The 22,519-nt window shown below is 40.0% G+C and overlaps 2 protein-coding genes across 4 annotated transcripts in view; one reads left to right on the top strand and one right to left on the bottom strand.

Annotated features, from left to right (window-relative positions):
• Positions 1 to 131: 131 nt before the first annotated feature.
• Positions 132 to 17,484, bottom strand: LOC141766239 (proprotein convertase subtilisin/kexin type 5). Its single transcript, XM_074632902.1, has 16 exons — positions 17,042 to 17,484; positions 14,219 to 14,422; positions 14,066 to 14,134; positions 13,854 to 13,896; positions 10,969 to 11,114; positions 9,086 to 9,280; positions 7,412 to 7,498; positions 7,116 to 7,314; positions 6,809 to 7,032; positions 6,429 to 6,671; positions 5,271 to 5,516; positions 3,714 to 3,909; positions 3,233 to 3,438; positions 2,971 to 3,071; positions 974 to 1,145; positions 132 to 894 (listed from the first exon to the last, which is right to left on the bottom strand). Exons 1-16 carry the CDS (start codon positions 17,217 to 17,219, stop codon positions 518 to 520), a joined length of 2,886 nt encoding a protein of 961 aa, XP_074489003.1. The 5' UTR covers positions 17,220 to 17,484; the 3' UTR covers positions 132 to 517.
• A 1,996-nt stretch (positions 17,485 to 19,480) lies between these two features.
• The window catches only part of otud7a (OTU deubiquitinase 7A), a 42,609-nt gene continuing 39,570 nt past the window's right edge, over positions 19,481 to 22,519 (top strand). For all 3 annotated transcript variants that reach the window (XM_074632904.1, XM_074632905.1, XM_074632907.1), the window contains exon 1: positions 19,481 to 19,640. The gene's annotated coding sequence lies outside the window, so the exon portion shown is untranslated. The remainder of the gene's footprint in view (positions 19,641 to 22,519) is intronic.

The raw sequence follows: 22,519 nt of genomic DNA, 5'->3' as shown, positions 1-22,519 counted from the left end.
AAGGACTTGTTTAAACAAAGTACTGTTCGTTTTAAGACTTGTTTGAACCAAGTATTGTTAGAGTTCTAATCATGTATGGTACATATGATATTGGCATAACCTACGTTGAAATGAAGCCTGCAAATATTCTCAGTACAGCCATCGTAATGAAGCCAGTTTTATTTCATTTAAATTTCTATTTACAACAACTCATGCAGATTTCAATTATTACACATGATCATTTCACTGTTTAACAAATATCTCTTTAAGTAAAAAAAACCCAAAAAGTCATACATCCATAATAAACATATGTTTTTTTTTCACTATTTACTCACAAATGCCTCGTCTAAGAATGTTCATTATACAGGTACAGGCACTTTGTGGAGTTGAATAAACACCAGAAATCAAAAAGCAACATACCGAAGGAAAATACCACTTCATTGTCTTCTAAAAATTAACTAAACTATTTTGAATTTTACCTGTCAGTCTTGATGTTGTGAGCTGTCCTCAGATATTGTAAGCTCGGGTATGGATGTACCTAAGCATGATTGAGACAAGTGCTCTCATCCACATCCTGGTCTGCATCTGTGTCCTGCTCATGGATAAAACTGTAGCGTCGATATACTGATCCACCTCTACTGGTGTACACCACATCCACCTCGTCTCCGCTGTCTGGCTCGGGAACACCGTGGGGCATGTTGATGCTGGCGATGCCACTCAGTCTCTCATAGCTTTGACCCCAGCAAAGCCTCTTCCTAGCATGGGCCTTGACCAAGGCGAACACAGCCAGAGCCAACCCCAGTGCTAGCAGCAGGGCGATAGGCAAGCCAGCCGAGGTGTGCTTCAGAGATCTAGACGACATATTCAGGTCCTGGTCGTCTCCTAACTTGGGTTGGGGGGCCTCCACACACAGAGCTAGAACAAAAAACTGCCTTTAGTAGATGGTCACATTGCAAACAATGATATGTTTTCTTATGATATGCAGGGTCTCTACCTGAGCGGCGGTCACAAACACAGCAATTAGTGTCGTTCCCCCCAGCCTGACAGCAGCGTGCACAGCGATTCTCCACAGCATGAAGAGCAGAGTCCCGGTGACAAGTCAGACACTGGTCAGGTCTGGGGCCGGTGCAATGCCTACACGAGCTGTCACATGGCTCACAGGTTTCCTGAATTAGTACAGTTTCACAAATTATTGTACTGGATACATAAAAGAAAAACGTTGAATTGAAAAATCGAATCAGGAAAAAACTGAATATCGCGATATTATGTTTTGCGATTCTATATGGATTCTCAACACAAACACGGTATTGACTTTCAATTAATAGTTTACATGCAAAGATTAACTCAGTCAATACTTTATTTCATTTGCAAAGAGATTTGTCCTCTCAAAGTAGTGCTATGATTTTGGTGTTAGAAGGACTGTGATAAATGCAAATGCAGATCCCATTATTGCATTAATAAGGTAAACTTTTTTACTCAGATTTTATGCATATGGTGGTGTGTTCTTTATACTATGACAGTTTTCCTAAAAGTAGATTAAAAAAAAATTGCAATGTATAACAATATATTGAATCGTAACCCATGCATCATGATACATATCGTATGCCAGATTCTTGCCAATACATAGCCCTAGTCAGCAATGTGGACTGTTTGGAGCAGAATGTGAAAACCTATTTGTACAGATGTGCCTTTTATTGACATATGTTGTTGTTCTGAGTTGAAGTATCTGTCTGCACTTTGGGTTGCTTGTTGTAGAAAGATGCTCCATAAGGTAAAATATATATATATTTTTTCGAATCTTCCGGATTTCTTTATAGCATTAAATGTTCATTATTAACTGAGCAACAATCAAAGGTAAAGGAAAATATCATTAGTTAATTTTTGATTAAATGATAATTTCAGTATTTTTCAACCCGGACCGTATTTTGCCATGTTTTTATAAGAGACTGATGGGGAACACTTTTTGAAATTTGTTGCGGGAGAGCACTGCAACCTGGTACCGTCAGTTTACATCCATTAAAAGTGCTTGTTTTTGCCACTGATAGGCTCAGATTGTTATTTTAAGTGTCTGACAACATTATGGAAAGGACTCTACAGCCATGACATTGAAATATTTTACATAACCCTAAGCTATGCTTTTCTGTACTCCAACACAACAAACTCTGACAACACCGGTGTCCCGTAGCACTCCTCTCTCCACTCACGTTTCCACTTCAGGCAACAAGTCACATGACACCATAACAAACAGGAAGCGAAAGGTAAAAAAAAACATAAAAATTTTCTGTAGGGTCCTTTCCATGATTTTGTCAGACACTTATAATAACTTATAACTTATATTAACAAGCACTTTTAGTGGACGTAAACTGACGGTACCAGGTTGCCCCAAATGATTAAATTACAGCTTGTTTAGCGGCTGCAGCTTTCTCCCTCAAGACTGGACCAATTTCAAAAAGAAAAGAGAGTAGAGACACAAAAACATGGGAAAATAGCAAAGTTTTCCTCTAAGCATCTAAAACTCTATCCTGATAAAAGCAGATTTGCTTTATCAACTGTGTAGTTGTGGTTTGATGTGATTACAGTTGCCTGGCAACCCATGCAAACAACACCACATCCTGATTGGTGCACGGTAGTACGTAACATTAAATTTTTCCACTTGAATCTAAACCTGTACAAAGAGCCCAGGAAAAAAAACACATTTACAGATATTTCTTATGTCAAACAACAAACACTTTGGCAGACCTATAGTAAGACGCTGATTGAGAAAATATGTAAAATGTCATTATTTACTTAATTATGAATTTAAAATGCATACAAGGGGCATCAGCAGCATCACATTTAATGAAATACTGCACTGATTGAGGGAGAAATTAATGGGACTGCTTTTCACTGTGTGTTAGATGAAAATAAGAGGGAAGCACCGACCTTTTGCCTTTCAACGTCATGAATAATACTTAAAGCAATATGGTATATGGCTCGTAGATAAGAACACACCTTTTCTGAAAAGTATCGCCCCTCCTCACAACGCGGATAGCAGACTTTGTCCTTTAAAGTGCTGCCCCAGTCGCACGTCACACATCCCTGAGGCGAGGCATCTGCAAACACATATACATACCCAAGATCTGAGAACTCACGTAAAAGTGAATGTCCAATATTGACACACTGGAAGAATATTGACCATAGGTGTACGAGAATGAGACAAAATGATTGAGATAGGATTATTGAAGAGTTGCACGCATAGCTCCATCATCTGTACCTGTGCAGGTCTGACAACTGGTGTGGCACTGTTTGCAGAAGTCATTAAGCTGATAGAAGCGGTGTGGGCAGCGCTCAACGCACAGCTTGGTGCCGTGCAGCTCCAGAAGAGGAGGTGGACAGGCCCTGCAGGACTCAGGTCCTGGTCCTGTACACCGCTCACAGGACTGGTCACATCTCTCACAGTGGGAGCCCTCTCTGTAATACCTGAAGAAATGCATGGAGTTATCAACATTAACAAGTCAGACACATAATTTAGGATTTATAAAAAAAATCTGTGGAATTGAGAATAAAAGTTTTCAGTTTTCTGCTGAAGAAATTACATAGAAATGGAACATACTGGCTTGGTTGGCAGACATGCTCTTTGTTTTTTGGATCAGTAAATAAAGGGTGGGGAGAAAGTCAACAGACCATTGACAGAAGTTGGGTTTCATCACAAAGTAAATATTTTCAAGACAATGATTGATCCTCCAGCTTTGTACCCTGTTGGACAATGGGTGACACAGAGTTCAAGGAGACGCAGGTGTCCTGACGAGCATGTGAGACAATCTTTAGGCGATGCTCCGGTGCAGGAGGAACAGGCGTGGTCACAAGGCAAACAGAGTCCCAGCTCTGTTCCGTCAGCATCCTGCTTTGTGTCGTATGTACCAGCCGGACACTCACTCACACAGGTGCTGTCTGGAAAAAAGCACACAGACAAAAAGTTCCATTCCCAGTTTATTAGTACAAACTCATGCACCCTTTCTTACTTCTTTTTCTTCTGTCCTGTTCATCTGGATAGTTTGGTACCAACTAAAAGGTTTAGGGGAAAATTGATTCACATAAGAATCACGGCTCTTATCTTCTACGAATCTGAATCCATTCACAGATCAATTTTTGTAATAATGTTAGCTAATAACTAGGGTTGTCAATCATTAAAATATTGAATCCATAGTTAATTACAAATTAAGCGTACATTTTTATCTGTTCAAAATGTACCTTAAATGGAGATTTGTCAAGTATTTAATACTCTTATCAACATGGGAGTGGGAAAATATGCTTGTGTTATGCACATGTATACATATACTGTATATATTTGTTATTGAAAATCAATTAACAACACCAAACAATGACACATATTGTCCAGAAACCCTCACAGGTACTGCATTTAGCATAAAAAATATGCTCAAATCATAACATGGCAAGTGTGCTGACTTGCCTATGACTTGCCCTAAAACTGCATGTTTTCGTTCACATATCTTGAGGCCATGCCAGTTATTCCTTGCCAAAATTTAGCGTTAGTTTGGAGTGTTATTTAGCCTCCTTCGCAACAAGCTCGTATGACGTGGTACAAAAATATTCTTTAGGTTTTCTAGTTTCATATGATACCAGTATCTTAACTCTAGCTTCAAAACTGAGCCTGCTACAACCTACAAATTGCAAGTTGCGTTAAAGAAATGCGCAGCTTTAAAACAAATTTGCATTAATGTATTATTATCATGTTAACTGTGACACCTCTATTAATAACGTTAAGTTGACGGAACCAGAACTGGCCTCCTCTCAGTGCTTACACTTCAATATCAATAGTTATTCCTAAAAAAAACATTTTGAAGGCTCTAAAGAATCAAACTTTTAAGTGCTACTATTTATTAAAATGCAATTCTCCATGTATGCAAACACATTTAAATGAAATATAGCCTTACGTGTATGTTTTCCATCATCAATCATCATCAATCAATCAGCTGTTGTTAACTGTTGATCAATTACCTGCAGCTGTTTAAGCGAGGCTGAAATTGTGAAATATTCTCAATAGAGCCATCGTTATGTAGCAGCCAGGTTTCAAGGTGTACCGAGGGCATCAGCTTCAAAGAGTCATTACAGAAATCTACTGTATTATGACTCGAGCTCAAATTCCATCAATCTTCAAGTCCTTGAAGAGCTGATAGTTTGGAGATATGTGGTTTTGCTTTATTACATGGTTGCACAATGAATGCACTTTGGTTTATTTTACACCCTGAACCTCTTCAGTGTGCAGTTGAACATTGGTGGAAAATGCTCACTGTGGAGGTATTTGGGGACGGCACAGGTCTGGCATTCATCGTTGCCCGGCCCTTCACAGGAGTAACAGTGCCGGTGGCAACCCATGCAGGTGAACTGGTCGTCGTGTAGGTAGGTCCTTGTTGGGCAGTCTGTGTCACCTGTCACGCCACACAACAATGTGTTTGGATCCAGCACAAGTCCCCTCTCGCACTGGGTGCACTGGTTTGCGTCTGAGCCGGAACAACTCATACAAGTCTGGTGGCACTCTGCAAATAGTCAAACAAATCTAATTGCGTCAGTTGAACGTCACATCACTGTATTTACAAAAGAGGGTGTGATTAACACTATGTTATAGCGGATATGATTATCAACTTAAATAAATACTGTTTGCATTTTAATTAGCCAGATTAGCCCTTACAAATAATACATGGCAGAGTGTGTTATAGGTACTGTAGATTAAGTACGTTCTACATAAGCATAAGCAAACATTCATACAGTTGTATATCTTTACAAAGGTTTCCTGTGATTTATCTGATCAACCAGTTAGAGCACAATATTCTCGTTATGTTGCATTTCCACTCCACAAAACTGGCTAGCAATATCTCAGGGTACACTCCTTTTATATTTATACCTTAATATCTTTGTTGAATACTCTCGGACTCTAGAGGACCATTTTTGTGTCAAATCATTATATTATTAAATATTATTGTATTATGAATAATATGTATTAGTATTAATATTATTCATATTATTATTGTTATTAATAATAATCATAATAATCATAATAATAATAATATATATTATTACTGCCTCGTTGTTGAATGACTCCACCAATCAGTCAAGTTGCAGTTTCAATCCATGTCTGTCATAAATGTTATCACTTCATCCTATTTGTGTGAAATTATCATAACTAGTATTTGCATTGATGTTATGGCCAAAAACGTGTTTTGTGAGGTCAGAGTGACCTTTGACCTCCAAAATCAGACATTCAGCCATATGTAGGTACAGACAGACGGACAGACAACCCAATAGGTGTGATGCCCCTGTGCATAAACAATAAAACCTGAATAACAATTTAAAAGGGCAGTGCCAGCTACAGTCAGAAATCTATGTTACCCTGCATATTTAGCACTGCTTAAAAATCAAATCAAGTCACATCTTGGTATCGAGAGGCTCACCTTGACATTCCATAGCTTCGGTTTCATAGTAGGTACCATTGGGGCAGTCCTTGGAGCATGCACCCTTATAGAGTTTGGGGCTAAACGTCGAGCAAGTCTCACAGTCATCTGCCAGGGACCCTGAACAGCTGCCACAGGTCGGATGGCACTGACCACAGCGGCCCTCCTCCATGTCCTCATAGTAGCCCATGGGACAACTAGCCTTACACACACCGTTCAGCATCAGGTAAAGGAAACTGCATTCTGAAATGATATTGAGGAGGAGTTGTCACAACAGATTTCAGTATGTGATACAATGTCTTACAATTCATTTTAAAATATCATCCACTTGGAATATTTTTGCTCTTAAAGCTTAGCCGCCCACACAGCTGATAACTTACTGAAACACGTCCTGTCATCAGAGCAAACGTCACAGTGGGGAGAACAGCGTCTGCAGGTACCATCGTCTGCAGGGTATGTCCGCAGTGAACAGGTGAGTCTACACATACCACTCTCCAAATAGTGGCCATCAGCACAGGACAGACACTGGGACTTGATCCCATCACATGACAAACATGAGCTATCGCAGGCTTCACATGACCCCTCTGCTGTCTCAAAGGAACCTCTGAAATTAGTCAGGAGATTTGTTAAGGCAAAATGCAGTAAATAAAAACACACCATCATTACTAAAATGATCTGACTGCTTACTCTGGGCAATTTGAAAAGCACTTCCCCTGGTGGAGAAAAAGTTTATAGCTGCCTTTGGAGCAGCTGATGCAGTTATCACTGGTGTCCACACAGGCCTCACAGTTTGGCGAGCAGTCCTCACACAGCTGAGTGGCAGAGTTTGCATAGGAGCCAGATGGACACTGTACTACACAAGAACTGTCCTGACCCAAGAAATATCCTGTGACACACAAATGCACACACACACACAATTTACAAGAAGAACTGGGATAATGTTTCAATTTACTGTCATGACCAAAGACAGTGAGTATTTGTACCTTTAAAACAAGAAGAACAATCCAGTGCTTGTGGGCCAAAGCAGGTCTTACAGGATGCATCACATGCGTGGCATTCGCTATATTTGCCTAAAATAAAAACAATACACAGAGTAACCACATCTCACATTTGACAGACCACAGAGAGAGTGTCCTGTTGACCTGAGCACTTGGGCACAGAAACTTCAGAATTGTCTGCTTTACCCACCTTTACCACCAGATGGAGGCATAAGAAGCTGTAAGTATGGTGTTGCTTAGGCACAAATGATGGACATAAACCTGCAACATGTTACCTGCTATTGTAGGAGTCTAACATCTCTTACACCACTGTTACATAAGTTAAATATGAAGATTAGTGTGTGAAAATTGTTTAATGTTGTTTAATGCAATTCTTGTACCCTGTATATGGCTAAAACTATATACAGGGTATAAGGATTGCATGTAAGGCATAATCAAGCTTTTAAAAATAATCTTCATTACAAACAGTGCCTGAATTGGACCAAAAAAGGTGCCAGTACCCTAATTCAGCAGCTTCATGACAAGATCATTGCACATGTCTTGGGTATATGTATATCTATATGCATATCTTGGTAATATATCCCACTTGCAATGTATTTTTTTATGCATTTCATTCCATATAACATACATTTCCACAGCTTGTCCATGAAGGTATATAGTTAATAATAAAACTTTTAATGTAGCTATTTATACAAATCAAATAGTTCACAAATATAACGACCTGAAGCGTTTATTCACACGTTGTGCTTGTAAACACAGTTACGGTCTTTTAAAATGGTGCGTGCGTACCTACTCCAGAGGTGGCGGTACGCAATAAGAAGTAAGAGTACTCATGTGGACAAAAAATCTGAAGTGCCTGTACTCAGTACCGGTGAGAACCAGACCATTTCAGGCACTGATTACAAACATAAAACTCAGTTATACATGTAATGCAACATTGTTCTGAGGTTACTAAATGATATGATTAAAAAAAATATATTTTTACTTGCTAGTTTAGAAAAATATTGGCTAAATGAGAAGTGCTCCTGACAATGAATGCCAGACTGACTGATCCACATGTAAATAATCAAACCAATGAGGCAGAAATGTAAATGATCAGCATGATTACCCTGTATGGTTGATAACAATGGAGTGTTATACTCTATGCTGTTGCAACAGACACCAAAGGGGAAGCAGTTGAAGAGCCCTGTGCTTGAGGCAGAGAAGCCTTTTGAAATACCTCCACTAAAATGGCTCTTGAATGAAAGGTGTAGGACGCAGTACATTTGCGGCAGGGTGACATTGAGTTGGAGAGCGTCCTTCAACCTAGAGGTCCTTCAGCAGGGTTCAAGCCCCCCATCTCAGCGGCAAGCATCTACCATTGTAACATGTCCTTGAGCAAGACACTGAATCCCTCCGAATTCCTGGGACACTGTGCTGACCTCTGCTCTGACCTCCCATAGGAGAAAAGCAATTATTTCCATCAGGGAATCAACCAGTCAAGTATCATGTTATTCAGTATTATCTGTGACTCCACTGTCACCTAATACTCATGTGTCATTCTGTAACTTAACCACTTTGCTTTCACCTTGTCTTTTGTCTCTGATAAGTCAAAAACAGTTGCCTTTTGAGAAAGATCACAAACATTAAGTTAGGCCTTATTATGGTTGTCCCTCTTACCGTCAAAGTACTGTCCCAATGGGCAGTTAACCAGAGGGCACTGCCCATGCAGATGAGGGTTCCCACCAAGACACAGGTCACAGTCGGTTGACCGAGGTCCATGGCACGTCTGGCAGGAGCTGTGGCAAGACTGGCAGAGCCACCCACTGGAGTCACTGAAGGTTTGCGGCGGGCACTGTTTAATACAATCACCTCCTGACAGGGCAGAGAAGGACAGAGAGGAAGTGACACTATTTTGTAGTACAGCACTTTATCTGTATCAGCAAAATAGTGGTCTTGAAAAACACAGTAGAGACAATACATCAGATAATATATTATTTACCATTCCACTATTTTAACCTGTATTTATTGAGGGAAGTTTCACAGAGAGCCTGGCTATCTTATGCAGAAACGCCTGATCACTATCTATTACTAGGGCTGTTTAAGTTAACGCGATAATAATGAGTTAACGTAAATTCATTTTAACGGCACCAGTTTCTTTAACGCATTAACGCAATTTGCGATCTTTAGGTTGTAGCGGGCTCCATTTTAAAGCTAGGTTGAAGATACATACTGTATGGCATCATATGAAACTAGAAAAATCTAAGGAATCCATTGATACCAACCATGTCATACTATGTCATTGTTTTGAGTTGTTAATTGATTTCCAGTCATAAATATATAGACACATTTGCATAAAACAAGCATATTTGCCCACTCCCATGTTGATAATTAGAGTATTAAATACTTGACAAATCTCCCTTTAAGGTACATTTTCAACAGATAAAAAATGTGTGATTAACTTGTGATTAATTGCGATTAAATATGGACAATCATGCAATTAATCGCAGCTAAACATTTTAATCATCAACAGTCCTATATGTTACTGAAAATGTTCAGGTTCAGGAGTGCAAAAGATAAATTTGCTTTACACAATGTTTAGAATTAGTACATCTGTTAAATGGCTTTGTTGAATACAAGATTCTGATTGGTCAATTATGGCTTTCTACGGTCTGTTATTTCTTTATAGCAGACCATTGCTATGCATAACAGACCATTGCTATGGACACAGCTCTGATCTCAAATTATTGATTTCTTAAGTAAGTAGCCGTGTAATAACCGGGATAATGTACAGCGAGCGGTCATTGTTTTGAAATAAACCCCTTCAGGGCGATGCCCGCTTCACATCAGGGTCCATCGCCCTGTCAGGGTTTATTTCGCAACAATGACCCACTCGCTGCACATTATCCTTTACATAGCATAAAAAAACTAGCAAAGTGGCTCTGATGTGGTCTCTGAAAAGATCCGCTCTTCATTTTAATCCTTCTCTTCTGTCTGCCCTTCCAGGATCTCTCTCTCCAAATTCACAAAACAATGACCTAGATCTTTTTTAAAATGCGCCTTGTGGCTGAAGAAGAGCAAATAAGCTGAGCTTCTGTGACAGATACTCATTGTAAAGCATTGATTGAAAAAACGACATGCCCATGAAATATGTACCTGTACATAATAAAATCACGTTGATAATGTGCTTGTCTGCTTACTAACCTTCTTTTTTTTTACATTACTTACAATCTGAAAGCTTTTACGTTTTTAGATGCCCATAGAGAACACAACCTAACAACACAATCCTAATTCCTTGTTTGCATGAACCATACATTTGCATATCTCATGTTACAGATTTGCTGACACGGACATGATTTGCAATCCAAATGAGGACTGAAGAGTGCCATCCTTTGTCTTTAACAAGAATGATTGATCACTCTCACATACACAATGATTTAAGAGTATATTAAACCCAAGCTCTACTAGTACTGTGGTGTAGGACAAAAGGGTCATCTGAATTCTTTAGTATGCAGGTAGTAAACAAAATATACACAGAAATTATAATTCTTTGCTAGCGGTACCATTGAGGAAGTAACCAGGCTGGCAGGCAAGGCAGCGTGTATTACTCCTGCAGTCTGTGCATGGTGCAGGACAGGACAGACACACACCCCTGCCTGAGTCCTCATAGGTGCTCTGGGGGCAATGCCTGCGACACTGGTGTCTGAAACTGTAAAGGAAAAGGTTAATTCAAAACTAAAATCAAATACCATTCATCATATTTACTGATAATCCATAACAATTAACAAACCATCTGTCTAAAACTAGGCTTTTACTATGTGTGTGTGTGTGTGTGTGTGTGTGTGTGTGTGTGTGTGTGTGAAATCGGTCAATAAATGGACTTAAACTGGCCGTCACAGCTATTAAACAAAAGGAGGCTCTTCTTCGTAAAGCAAACATGCAGAACAAAGCTATTGAAATATCAAAGACCTGATGAAAACTATTTTGATTTAATGGCATTTTCAAAGCTTTATAGTGAATGAAGGATGATGTTGCTGCAGGCAGGCTTTGCCCTCACGGATGAGTCTGAGGATAAATGAACTGAAACCAGAGACAAGACAAAACACACCACATGCAAGAGGAAATCATGCACCGTGTCAGTCCACAGCACTCCTGCAGCTGTATTGTTGACTTCAATACAGTCCTCGGCCAAAAGGTGCACTCGGTCAAACAACAGTAAGGACGGCAAACAGAGACCAAAACATAATGTAGGCTGCTTTTCTTCAAGCTTATCATGCTTCTATTCTCTTCTTAAGGCAGAAAGTTAATTGGTGTTTTATTTGTAGCCCAGAGGCATGGGGAGATTTCTATCATTAACCTGTCCTATCAGTCCTTCGGGGCTTAACTGAGCTATTAAACATGAGACGGCTGTCCTAAAAAAAAAAATCTAGCCTAAAGGAGCTAAGATATTGAGTTGCAAAGATGTCACACATAAAATATTAAAGCTAGAATGACTCCTACTTCACAGACTAAATTAAACCAGCTAAACAACAATAATAAGCCACTAACTTTTATAGTACAACATGCTCTGCTGCCACCTCCCTACATGAGAGAATCTGACCACTGACCGCCCAAGATGCACTTCCTGCGGCGTTGCCATGGATTTGGTGCTAAGATGCGGTAGTTGTTTGAGAAGGAACAGCTGGAGGCGCCACACTGCATCCATCAACTCAATTACAATAGCAGCTGGTGCAGACTAGGCCCTGTCTCTGGCCTGGAAACAGTTCACTACTTAAGAATCTGCGGGATGTTTAAGAATCCCTCTGTGCAAATATTGGACTACCCATTCCAGGAGAGCACATCAGCATTTCCAAAGGAACTTTTGTTTAGTGCTTTTACTTCTTGAATTAGTAAGGAAAAGGGGAAAATATGTTGTAGGTAGTCCCTAAAGTTAAGAAAGCTTAAAGTAAATAAACGGTCAAAACCATATTGAGAGTGAATCACAGCAATTTCTTGGTTTCGCTGCACTTACAATAGGGTTACCAACTACATGGAAACAGATGATCCGTTGTGGCGACCCCTAACGGAAGCAGCCGAAAGAAAAAGAACAAGAAGAACAACCAAAAACCTCAGTAGTGGAGTTTCTTTAAGTGCTGAAAATGTCACAATCTATCACAGCAAGGCTCTTCTTGCACTTTATGATCCCCCCATGCTCTATTGGGTTTCTACCGTTGGTGTTAGCCTCACAAGGCAGATGTAATTAGTACTGCAGCCACAGAAATTACAGAGACAAACGGTTGTTCTAAATCTCCAAAATCATTACTGTTAAAGTAAAAGTTACACAAGTAGATTCACAGAAGAAGACTGAGTATCTCACTGAACCTATGCAACGGCAGTAAGAGGAGGCGAGTGCAGTGAAGCGGTGGATTTTTCTTCAACCCTCCGCTGTGATTCACCCGAGCAGTCAGTGAAGTCAAGATGGTGCGCCCTATATAATCACACCTGATACTGGCTATGCTTTCCACTTATACCAAGCTGTCTTTTTCTCTCCTCTCCTCTCCTTCACACACATAACATAAAAACACACTCTGTTAAGTATCTCTGTGAAGCAGACCACTCTTCTGTGCTCAAACCAAGGCTCAGGTAACAGTGTACGACCTGGAATGGAAGGTAACCTGACTCACATAATACCAGGAGGCCTACACTCGGGGGAGAAGTACACAATTGAAGGTCTGTTTTACCTCTGTAACCTGTTACACGGAGCGTCCAAGGGATAATTTGGTGTAAACAGATATACAGGTGAAATGTAGTTTCTTATGGTGTGAAGAATAACAGAATTTATGGAAAGGTTTATGGTATATCAACCCACAAAGTGCTATATTGATTTACCCAACTCTTTATGTAGCATGGCAAAGGCAATGCAAATAAAAACAATTCCAAGGTCATTTTGAGGTTAATTATCTCTTAGCAGCATATTTAATGTTCGTGATTTAAATCCACTGAAAGAATGTATGAATAAATCATGGCACCATGCAAAATGATGTCATTTCTATGTCAAAAAGACAATAAAGACTTATTTTACTCTATTAAATAGTGCTGAAATTACCAGTCAATAACAAAAAAATAGTTTCTAAATTTGAATACTTGCTGATTTTCTTAGTATTCCATGATTGTAAACCTGAATATCTTTGGATTTAATTTAAATATGTCAAATTGGGTCACTGGATTGCGGTGGACTTTCTTTTTTTTTTTTTCTTCTTTTTTTTTTCTTTTACTATTTTTGGACATTTTTTAAATCATGCATCATACAATCTGTAACAGTAAAAATAATAAAAAATAATCTTTAATAATAAATATTAGCTATCTAAAATAATACCTGAGAATGCATTTGATATTATAGCAGAAAATATGGAAAGACAGAAAAGTCCACTTATTAAAAGATAATTATAAAGAGAGAAAAAAAACTCACAGAAAGTAACCTTCCACACAGCTGTTGCAGATCTCAGCATCCTCTGTGTAAAAGTGAGAAAAGGTGATTAATTAGAATTCATAGGGAAAAGCAACCTGCATTGTGCACCACCATTACAACCACGGTTTTAAAATACATAGCCGATCCACCTTACATTAGGGAGGGAACAGTTTGGTGTTGTTATCCTGATGCAGCATACATGTGTGACTTACCTGTGGAACATGTTTTGCAGCCCATCTCACAGTCAATGCACTCTCCTGTATCCGGGTCCTGCACCTGCCCTGAAACACACACACCCAGCATAATGAGACTGAATGTCTTCCGCTTGAGCTTCAGCCAACTCAAAAACTCTGCTTTACATTTACCTATGTCACAGGATGCCGTTTGGCAGACCCCATTCTGGAGTTTGTAGTGTTCCCGACATTTGGCACATATGTTGCCATCTGTGCAGAGTTCACAATTGGCTATGCAGGGCAGACAGGCATAGTGACCCCTGTCAGGATAGAGTCCCCGGGGGCAGTGTGTCCGACAGCGACCTTGGTGGAGGAAACGTTCCTGTCCATCTTCATCTGAGGAGGAGGAGGAGGAGAACACAGGGGACTTGTTAATACAAAGCCTACTCTATTTTCTCTTCTAATGAAGATGCCATTAGCCATATGGAACTACTGCCAAGAAACGCCCTTTCCAAAAATTTGGACTCTTCTGAAAGTTAAAATCAATGAGCTTCTCATCATAAATACAGAGGTAGAGCCAAATGGGCCCGACAATTACATGGGATGAATGAAAGATGAAAGGACATGCTGCCAACTGTGTGCCTTCAGCAAATTACAGCATTAACACATATTGCAGAAATCAAAACTGTTTGATTGAAAGGAGAGAGATCATATAATGTGGCTTAATGACTGAATCAGTGGCAATTAAGGGGAAGCTGAGGATTCAAACTAGGGCTGTCAGAGTTAATGCGATAACGCATTAACGCAAATTTGTTTTAATGCAACTTGCAATTTTTAGGTTGTAGAGGGTAGCAGTTTCAAAGTTAGAGTGAAGATACTAACATTATATGAAACTAGAAAACCTAAGGAATCCATTGGTACCAACTGTGTCATACTAGCTTGTTGTGAAGGATGTTAAATAAAGCTCCAAACTTAAAAACTGGCATGGCCATTGTCAAAGGGGTCCCTTGGCCTCTGACCTCAAGATATGTGAATGAAAATGGGTTCTCTGGGTACCCACGAGTCTCCCCTTTACAGACATGCCCACTTTATGATAATCACATGCAGTTTTGGGCAAGTCATGGTCAAGTCAGCACACTGACACACTGCCAGTTCTGGTTCCGTCAACTTAACGTTATTAATAGGGTGTCAAAGTTAACATGATAATAATACATTAACGCAAATGTGTTTTAAAGCCGCGCATTTCTTTAACGCAACTTGCAATTTTTAGGTTGTAGCAGGCTCAGTTTTGAAGTTAGAGTTAAGATACTGGTATCATATGAAACTAGAAAACCTAAGGAATCTTTTGGTAGGATGTCATACGAGCTTGTCGCGAAGGAGGCTAAATAACACTCCAAACTAACGCTAAATTTTGGCGAGGAATAACTGGCATGGCCTCAAGATATGTGAACAAAAACATGCAGTTTTGGGGCAAGTCATAGTCAAGTCAGCACATTGACAGCTGTTGTTGCCTGTTGGGCTTGAGTTTTCCATGGTATGATTTGAGCATATTTTTTATGCTAAATGCAGTACCTGTGAGGGTTTCTGGACAATATTTGACATTGTTTTGTGTTGTTAATTGATTTCCAGTCATAAATATATACATTTGCGTAGAGCAAGCATATTTGCCCACTCCCATGTTGATAAGAGTATTAAATACTTGACAAATTTCCCCTTTAAAATACATTTTGAAAAGATAAAAAATGTGTGATTAATATGCAATTAATCGCGGTTAACTATGGACAATCATGCGATAAAACGCCAGGATGTTGACTTGAGGCCTGCAAATAACAGATCACAGTCTGAGATCACTGCATGACTGATGATGCTCCAACTAATGTAAACAAGGGCAATCAGAGGCAGAGGAGAGATCAGAGCTGTGGGCAGAGACAGTGTCTTCTGTTGGCCCTAGTGATTAATACGCTGCCACCTGCCACTAGCGTAGCTGTGGCACCTGAGGCATCCCTGGAAGCTGCTGAGTTACAGCATTGTCTCAGCTGCTCAGTGCTGCACAGAAGATGTGTGAGACAGGGAGGAGAGGGGCCACAGGCTGCTGCTGCCTTTCTAACCCTTCCACCTCCCGGAGACTCAACCTCAGCACGCACAGAGAAATGTGACTTCTATATGACAACAAACAACAGAGCATGAGGAAAGGGGTAGAGGCTTTTGGCTTTCGATGTTTGCTCAGAAAGAACATCACACAAATATACACACTGGGATCACATGCTAACTACTGTATATGAAAGTTTACACAAGAAATATGATATAACAGCGATGTACATTGAAATGCAGTTACAAACTGAAATGCATTAATGTAGCAATGTCAAAATGCATATATTGAAAGAAAGGTAAGTGTGTGAGGGAAAGAGAAAGAGAGGCTTGTAGATTTTGCAGGTTAAGCCCAGTGAACTGCAACAGTAATACTTCTAGCCGGAGGGGATATTTTTTCCTTTCCCTCTGATTAACAAAGGCCCCATTCTAACATGATCAGATTACACTGTGAAAGCTCAGGAGAAAAATGATCACACCTTCATTTCTTACCTATTTCAAAGGTGCCCCCTGTGACAGAAAAAATAACCTACAGACAATCTGACTGTTTAACAAGAAGAGTAAATGGTAAACCAGAGCTGAATGCTCCTCCTCTAATTCAAAAAGCCTTTAAACAACTTTGCTTTGGTAACCATTAAATAGTGCAGCTTGGGGGGGGAAAAAAACTCCACCTCCCTTTCAGCTGGATTAATGAGTCTGTGACATGGCTTTGTTTTTAAATCAGGCATCTGTGGAGCCCAAAAAAACCACAAAAAAAAACAGATTATATCGGCCAGTGGCAAGCAATTTGAATTTATTGAAAGGATAGCCCCTTGAGATGTAGCATCTCATTTTCGAGGGGGTCCTATAGACACAAATACAAAAACACATACAGATGATTTTATAGCTACGTTAAAAGTCTATTTACAGGTGTACATTTTTACTCACCAACTCCACAGGTAGTGCATTCAAACAGCTCATGCCCGTCGCACTCAGAGCAGGTGGGATGGCAGAGGACACACTGGTTCTTCAGCAGAAACTGTCCGCTCGGACAGGAAGATGAGGGTTTACATCCAATCAATCCGACACAGTGGAGAAAGATCAGGATTGCGGTGACGGACCGCATGGCTTGTTTCCCCCAGGCAGGACTTTTCACTGGAAGTGAGGAAAAAAACAACAATCAGTCAGGAGTATCTCTCCAAAGACGCAGTGTGTCCGTGCAGCAGGTATGCTGGAGGATCGATATGCAGCTCTGTGTGACACAGCAGACCAGAAATAAACTCGCAGGACCAGTTCGCTCAATGTGAAGCACTGGACAATGAAGCGTGGAGGACTCTGCGGTCAGCATTTAGTAAATGATCCTATAAGAAGACAAAAGAGAGAGAGAGCAACCCAGGTCATAAAAAGATAGACTATTATTATTCATATTATTAATATATATGTGTATATACTGTTTTATTTATATATATTTTACTAATTTATTTTCTTTTTGTTTTGTTTTTTGTTCCCCCTATTTGCTCTACACATAAAAGAAAGGATGTCTGTATGTGTTTAAGAGTAGATATATGTCCTATATGACCATCTATCCTCATTCAATGCCAAACACACCCATTATCCACATCACACACACATACACACACACACACACACACACACACACACACACACATTCTTCAACCTGTTTTTATCCCCTTGTGTTGTTTTAGTTTAGTTTAGTTTTGTTTTTGTACTTTGTTATTTGTCTTTCTCTGTATACTATATTTTGGTCTTTTTTATATATGTCCCTGCATATGTCTTCACTTGTTTTGTAATCACTTTATAACACAATAAAAATAATAAGAAATAAAAAGATAGACGATTTACAGTGAATAACCTTAACAAACCATCACACACCATACATTATACACCAAAACATGTTAATGGAATTGAGTGTCTGTCTAAGTTTGAAAGGTGTTGTTGTCTGTTTTTAGCCTCCTGGTTAAAAACAGGGAAGTTCCGGTTTCGATAACACCTGACGAACCAAAACACCTGAGACACCTGCCACAACTAACATTAGATAGGGTTAGGTAACGTTAGCCTACTAAAAATGTCTATGGCAATAACTAGGATAACATATATAGTAGCACAATTACAGTTTAGAACCCGGAATATTTAGGTAGTTATAGTTTGAGTTATATATAAGTATAAAAATATATAATGGCTGTCCAATGTCACGTCAGATGTATTAGATATCTTAAATCCCTACGCCACCGATTTCAGGATTCACTGAACTGTTAACGTTAAAGATTTAGCTAGCTAACGGCAGTTTATAGCTAACATTAGTTCAGCTAGGAATTAGATTTATAATAGTTTACAGATTACGTTTTTTTAGGTTAAAGGGGAAAACTTTGACCTAAAAAAACAAAGAAGAAAACACTATTCATAGGCGACTTTTGCATGTTTTATATGCCCCATGTGTGCTAGTGATGTGTCGTCGCGAACGAGCCGGTTCATTGAGCCGGCTCTTTTAAGTGAGCGATAAGAGCCGGCTCCCGTCCGAGGGCCGTTTTTTTTTCTTTAATGAATTCAAGGCAGAATGATAGGATGATCTTCTCCGTGCCACGGGCACTCCATGCACTGACTGTGACTGACGTTGTGTAAATGACATCCGTGCGACCAATCAGGTGATAACAGACAAGGATCATTCCATCAAGCAGGGAGGGGCTGGGGGGCGCGGCGCGCTGACGGTCTACAGGTACAGAGCAGGAGGAAGAGGAGGAGAGAAAGAGACAGGAGTGCGGTGCGCGAATAGCAGACAAGATGAGTGACTTCGGAAACGAAGCAGCATGTAAAATGATGGTATTCTGGAAATAATAAGGTTTAGTATAATTATATTGAATAATGTAAGTGATATATGTGCACACATACTAATCATAGGTCAAAACTGCGCTAAATCTGGCGGAATTATAAAAGCTGAAGAGCCGTTTGGGAGCCGAAAGTGCCGGCTCGTCTTTGTGAGTTGAGCCAAATGATCTGGCTCACTAAAAAGAGCCGGAATTCCCATCACTACTGTGTAGCCTACGGACTATATTGCTTGTTGGAAGAATACTGTGTAATTGCTATTAGTTTAAATTATGTTACAGTTTCAACAGTCTTAAAGTGCATTGTAGTTTAAAACTCAGTGAACTCAGTCAACATGAGCATTTTGTTTTCTTTTACAATATGTTAATATAACTTCTGAAGCCAGTGGGACGCCATTATATATACGCCTGCCTGATAAATAAAAAACAATCAAGTTGAAGTGATGTCACAGCGGCCTCTCGCGGCTCATTACCGGATGTGTGTATCCATCCGAGGGCGTGTACGTCTCCACCGGCTGACGTCACCGCGTCAGCGCCAGTCGGAGGAGGCGTGGCTTTGTTCTGCTGCAGCGGAGAAATATGACATGGGGATGAGCGAGAGAGAGAGAGAGGAGAGAGTGAGACACAGCACTGATAGGAATTAACGGTTCGTCAGAGGTCTGGACTGAAAAACCTGAGGATGGAGAGTAATGACTGAAAACAGCACGGTAAGACACAGACCTGTTTCTATTTTATTCTCCAAATAAGGCCGATCCAATGGCTCATTTATGATAGTGCACACACAATAGGCTACCTACCACTGCAGACAGGTGCACCTTGCCTTTATGCGAGTACGTGCTGCGATGCATTCAACTTCAGCTTCCGTGCAAATACCTTTTTTTATTATTATTTTAGGTCGAAGGCAAATATGCATCGAGGCCAAAAATCTCATCGGATGAGACGTCTGAGAGTTGAATGCTGTAAACATGGATGTGCAGTCTCCAATCTGTATGCTTAGTCACAGACCTTTGTGATGTAGGAAACATACAGTATGCTATGTAATATATATAAATCTAAGACAGCTGGGTATATTATGTGGTGTGATATTATAGCTTATTGAAGGCTTCTTCTTTTTTTTTTACAGACATGGAATATTAATCATCACAGTGTATTTTGGGCCAGATGGCTTAACATATAACAGCATACATAACAGCTATATGTTTCATATAGTAAATCACAGCACTCTCACTCAACCTTACAATAACTGCAAAATACCACAGCAATGGTTTAATTCTGGTGCCCATATATAGGTTTCTTTTATTGTTGGCCTGGTTCACAATATCTACCAACTACGCCTGCCTGTAAAGATGGTGAGGCCACTAATTCAGTGGTATATGGTATTTTTAAAACCATATTCATGTCCCCCCTGACAAAGACCTACATAATAAAACCTTTAATCTGTCATCTGAATATCAGATTATATTTGAGCTGGGTACATTATGATATTAACTCTCCCATTGGTTAGTGGAAAGATGATGATTTACATTAAAATCAACTTGTTTGTCTGTCTTATTACAACCTATTCTGGCCACCTATTAACCCTATCCGAATGCTTCACTTGGACATGCAGAGACGGGCAGCCGACAGCAGTCGAGTCTGATTTTGGAGACAGCTTGAATAGACGGGGCAGCCAGAGATACAAAGCAGGGCCCGGTAGCTGCCAGGCCAAGCCAGGCCATGCCAGCTCCACAGAGGGCTTCAGTGCAGCAGGGCACTGGGGAGAGGGCGCTTGGCACCTGATCAGTTACCACAGTGAATTCTGTTCCTGTCACTGGCATTTAGCTACAGAAAAGCAGAGCAGAGATGACGGTTGTTGTTGAACCCAGTTGGGCTTTCATGTCACTGTGGCAGTGCCGCTTTATCAAAGTGCTTCTCGGCTGATACAAAATGACATTCCTTTGCAAACATCTGTGCCAGTTGCCCACTACAAAAACCCAAGAAGAAAATGATGTAAAACAAAATCAATGGTTGCATTATGAGAATACCACTTTGAGTTTACATTTATATTTGCACCACACGACCCCAGGTGTGTTTTTCCACCGGTATCATTAGAATCTAAATCATCTTGTGGACCCTGAAAAGCACCTGCAAAAAGGGGTCTTAAATCTCCTGTTTCCTTTCAAAAGAATTCCATGTCTCCATCCCCCAAAGTTTAGTCCTTCAGAGGACATGAAATGAGTCAAGTGGCCATGGTAATCATGGCCCAATCACTGCACGGCTTTGAAGTGGACCCTGTTCTTCAGACATTTCTACAGGTGGGATAGCAACGTTAAGTGTTCTGTCTGCAGGCGGAGGGAGGTCATCTAGAGGCCATGGAGGCCGGCACAGGGGCTCCTCTCACACATCAAAATATAGGGGAGGGTCGACCTTTCCGGGGTCGCTGCACTGTGGTCATACGTCAGTCCGTACACTGGCCTTCATGATAGCTTTGGGAATGTGTTTGTGAATATGTGGCCACATGAAATATATCTCCAAATTACACACAAATTAAGTTGTAAGCCATAAAGCTGTAATAAATCCTTACGCCGGTATTCCCTTCCATGCTGTGGTATACAGGCTTCAACCACAGAAGTGTTGTAATAAGTTTACTGCTGCAGAAACCATTTAAACAGGATTTATGGACGGGTTTTTTTATAGTGAATTTAGATTTGACAGTGTTTGCAAGGTCAGAGCTTGTGTTTTACGTTTGTTTGTATTTAATGCCTGAATCATTGAAGAGATCCTACATGGCTTGTAACCATTCAGTCTGAAGGGACATATAGGTTTCTGATGGATGTTTGGATGCCTAGACTTTAGTCTGTTGTCATCTTTGTAAGTTATTGGAGCCAGAAGAACCTTGTCCTAATGAACACTTTTTTTTAATCAACCCACTCTCATGAAAGAAAGTGACATTAGTTATTAAGGCATAATCCTCGTTTGAACAAAATATATTTATTTCCTTACATCCTACAATCCTGAAGCCAACACCTAACAGGCATCAGTAATGTACCTTTAATGTAATGCACATTGGCTTCAGAATTCAATCATAATGGCTGCTGTTTGATTGAGTACCTGTTTAACACACAAGTCACAAAATAAATGCTATAAATAAATGATTTATCTTACATTTTATCAAATATTATGCTGCTTTAAGAAGATGATGCTTCTCCATAGAGCGTGTGAATTTCACTTTTTTGATTGCAATAAAAGAGAAATGTTTATTATGATAACTATCACGATGCATTGCCCCTGAAGACACCATAGAGCATATGACTATTATAGTGTAACAGAGATAGTGACCGTTGAAGTTCCAGTTCAAGTTTTGCAATAGATGATGTTTCTGTGTATTTTTATGACAACCAAAGGTTGGTGTTTTGAGTTGAGTTGGCATATAAACTTTTTGTACAGTTGTCTCACACATTGTCTGAGATTGAACCGTCATCAGTAGGGAGACGGTGTTCAAGACTGAGTGACACCCTCAGACAGAAAGAGGTTGTGGGCTGCAATTTTGAAGCCTCGGGTTCGGCATTTTGGTGGAGCTAAGTACAACCGAACGCTGAATAAGACA

This window comes from Sebastes fasciatus, chromosome 4, assembly GCF_043250625.1.
Source record: "Sebastes fasciatus isolate fSebFas1 chromosome 4, fSebFas1.pri, whole genome shotgun sequence".
Lineage (NCBI taxonomy): Eukaryota > Metazoa > Chordata > Actinopteri > Perciformes > Sebastidae > Sebastes > Sebastes fasciatus.
The sequence above is the reverse complement of the archived record's forward strand: the minus strand, read 5'-3'. Positions and strand labels throughout refer to the sequence as shown.

What these genes read in the sequence shown, in the direction of transcription:
- LOC141766239 (XM_074632902.1), bottom strand. Translation starts at nt 17,219, where the DNA reads ATGCGGTCCGTCACCGCAATCCTGATCTTTCTCCACTGTGTCGGATTG. An exon ending in AACGGCATCCTGTGACATAG is followed by an intron (nt 14,135 to 14,218) that starts GTAAATGTAAAG and finishes TGTGTGTTTCAG; the next exon opens with GGCAGGTGCAGGACCCGGAT. An exon ending in GTCACCCATTGTCCAACAGG is followed by an intron (nt 3,439 to 3,713) that starts GTACAAAGCTGG and finishes GCATTTCTTCAG; the next exon opens with GTATTACAGAGAGGGCTCCC.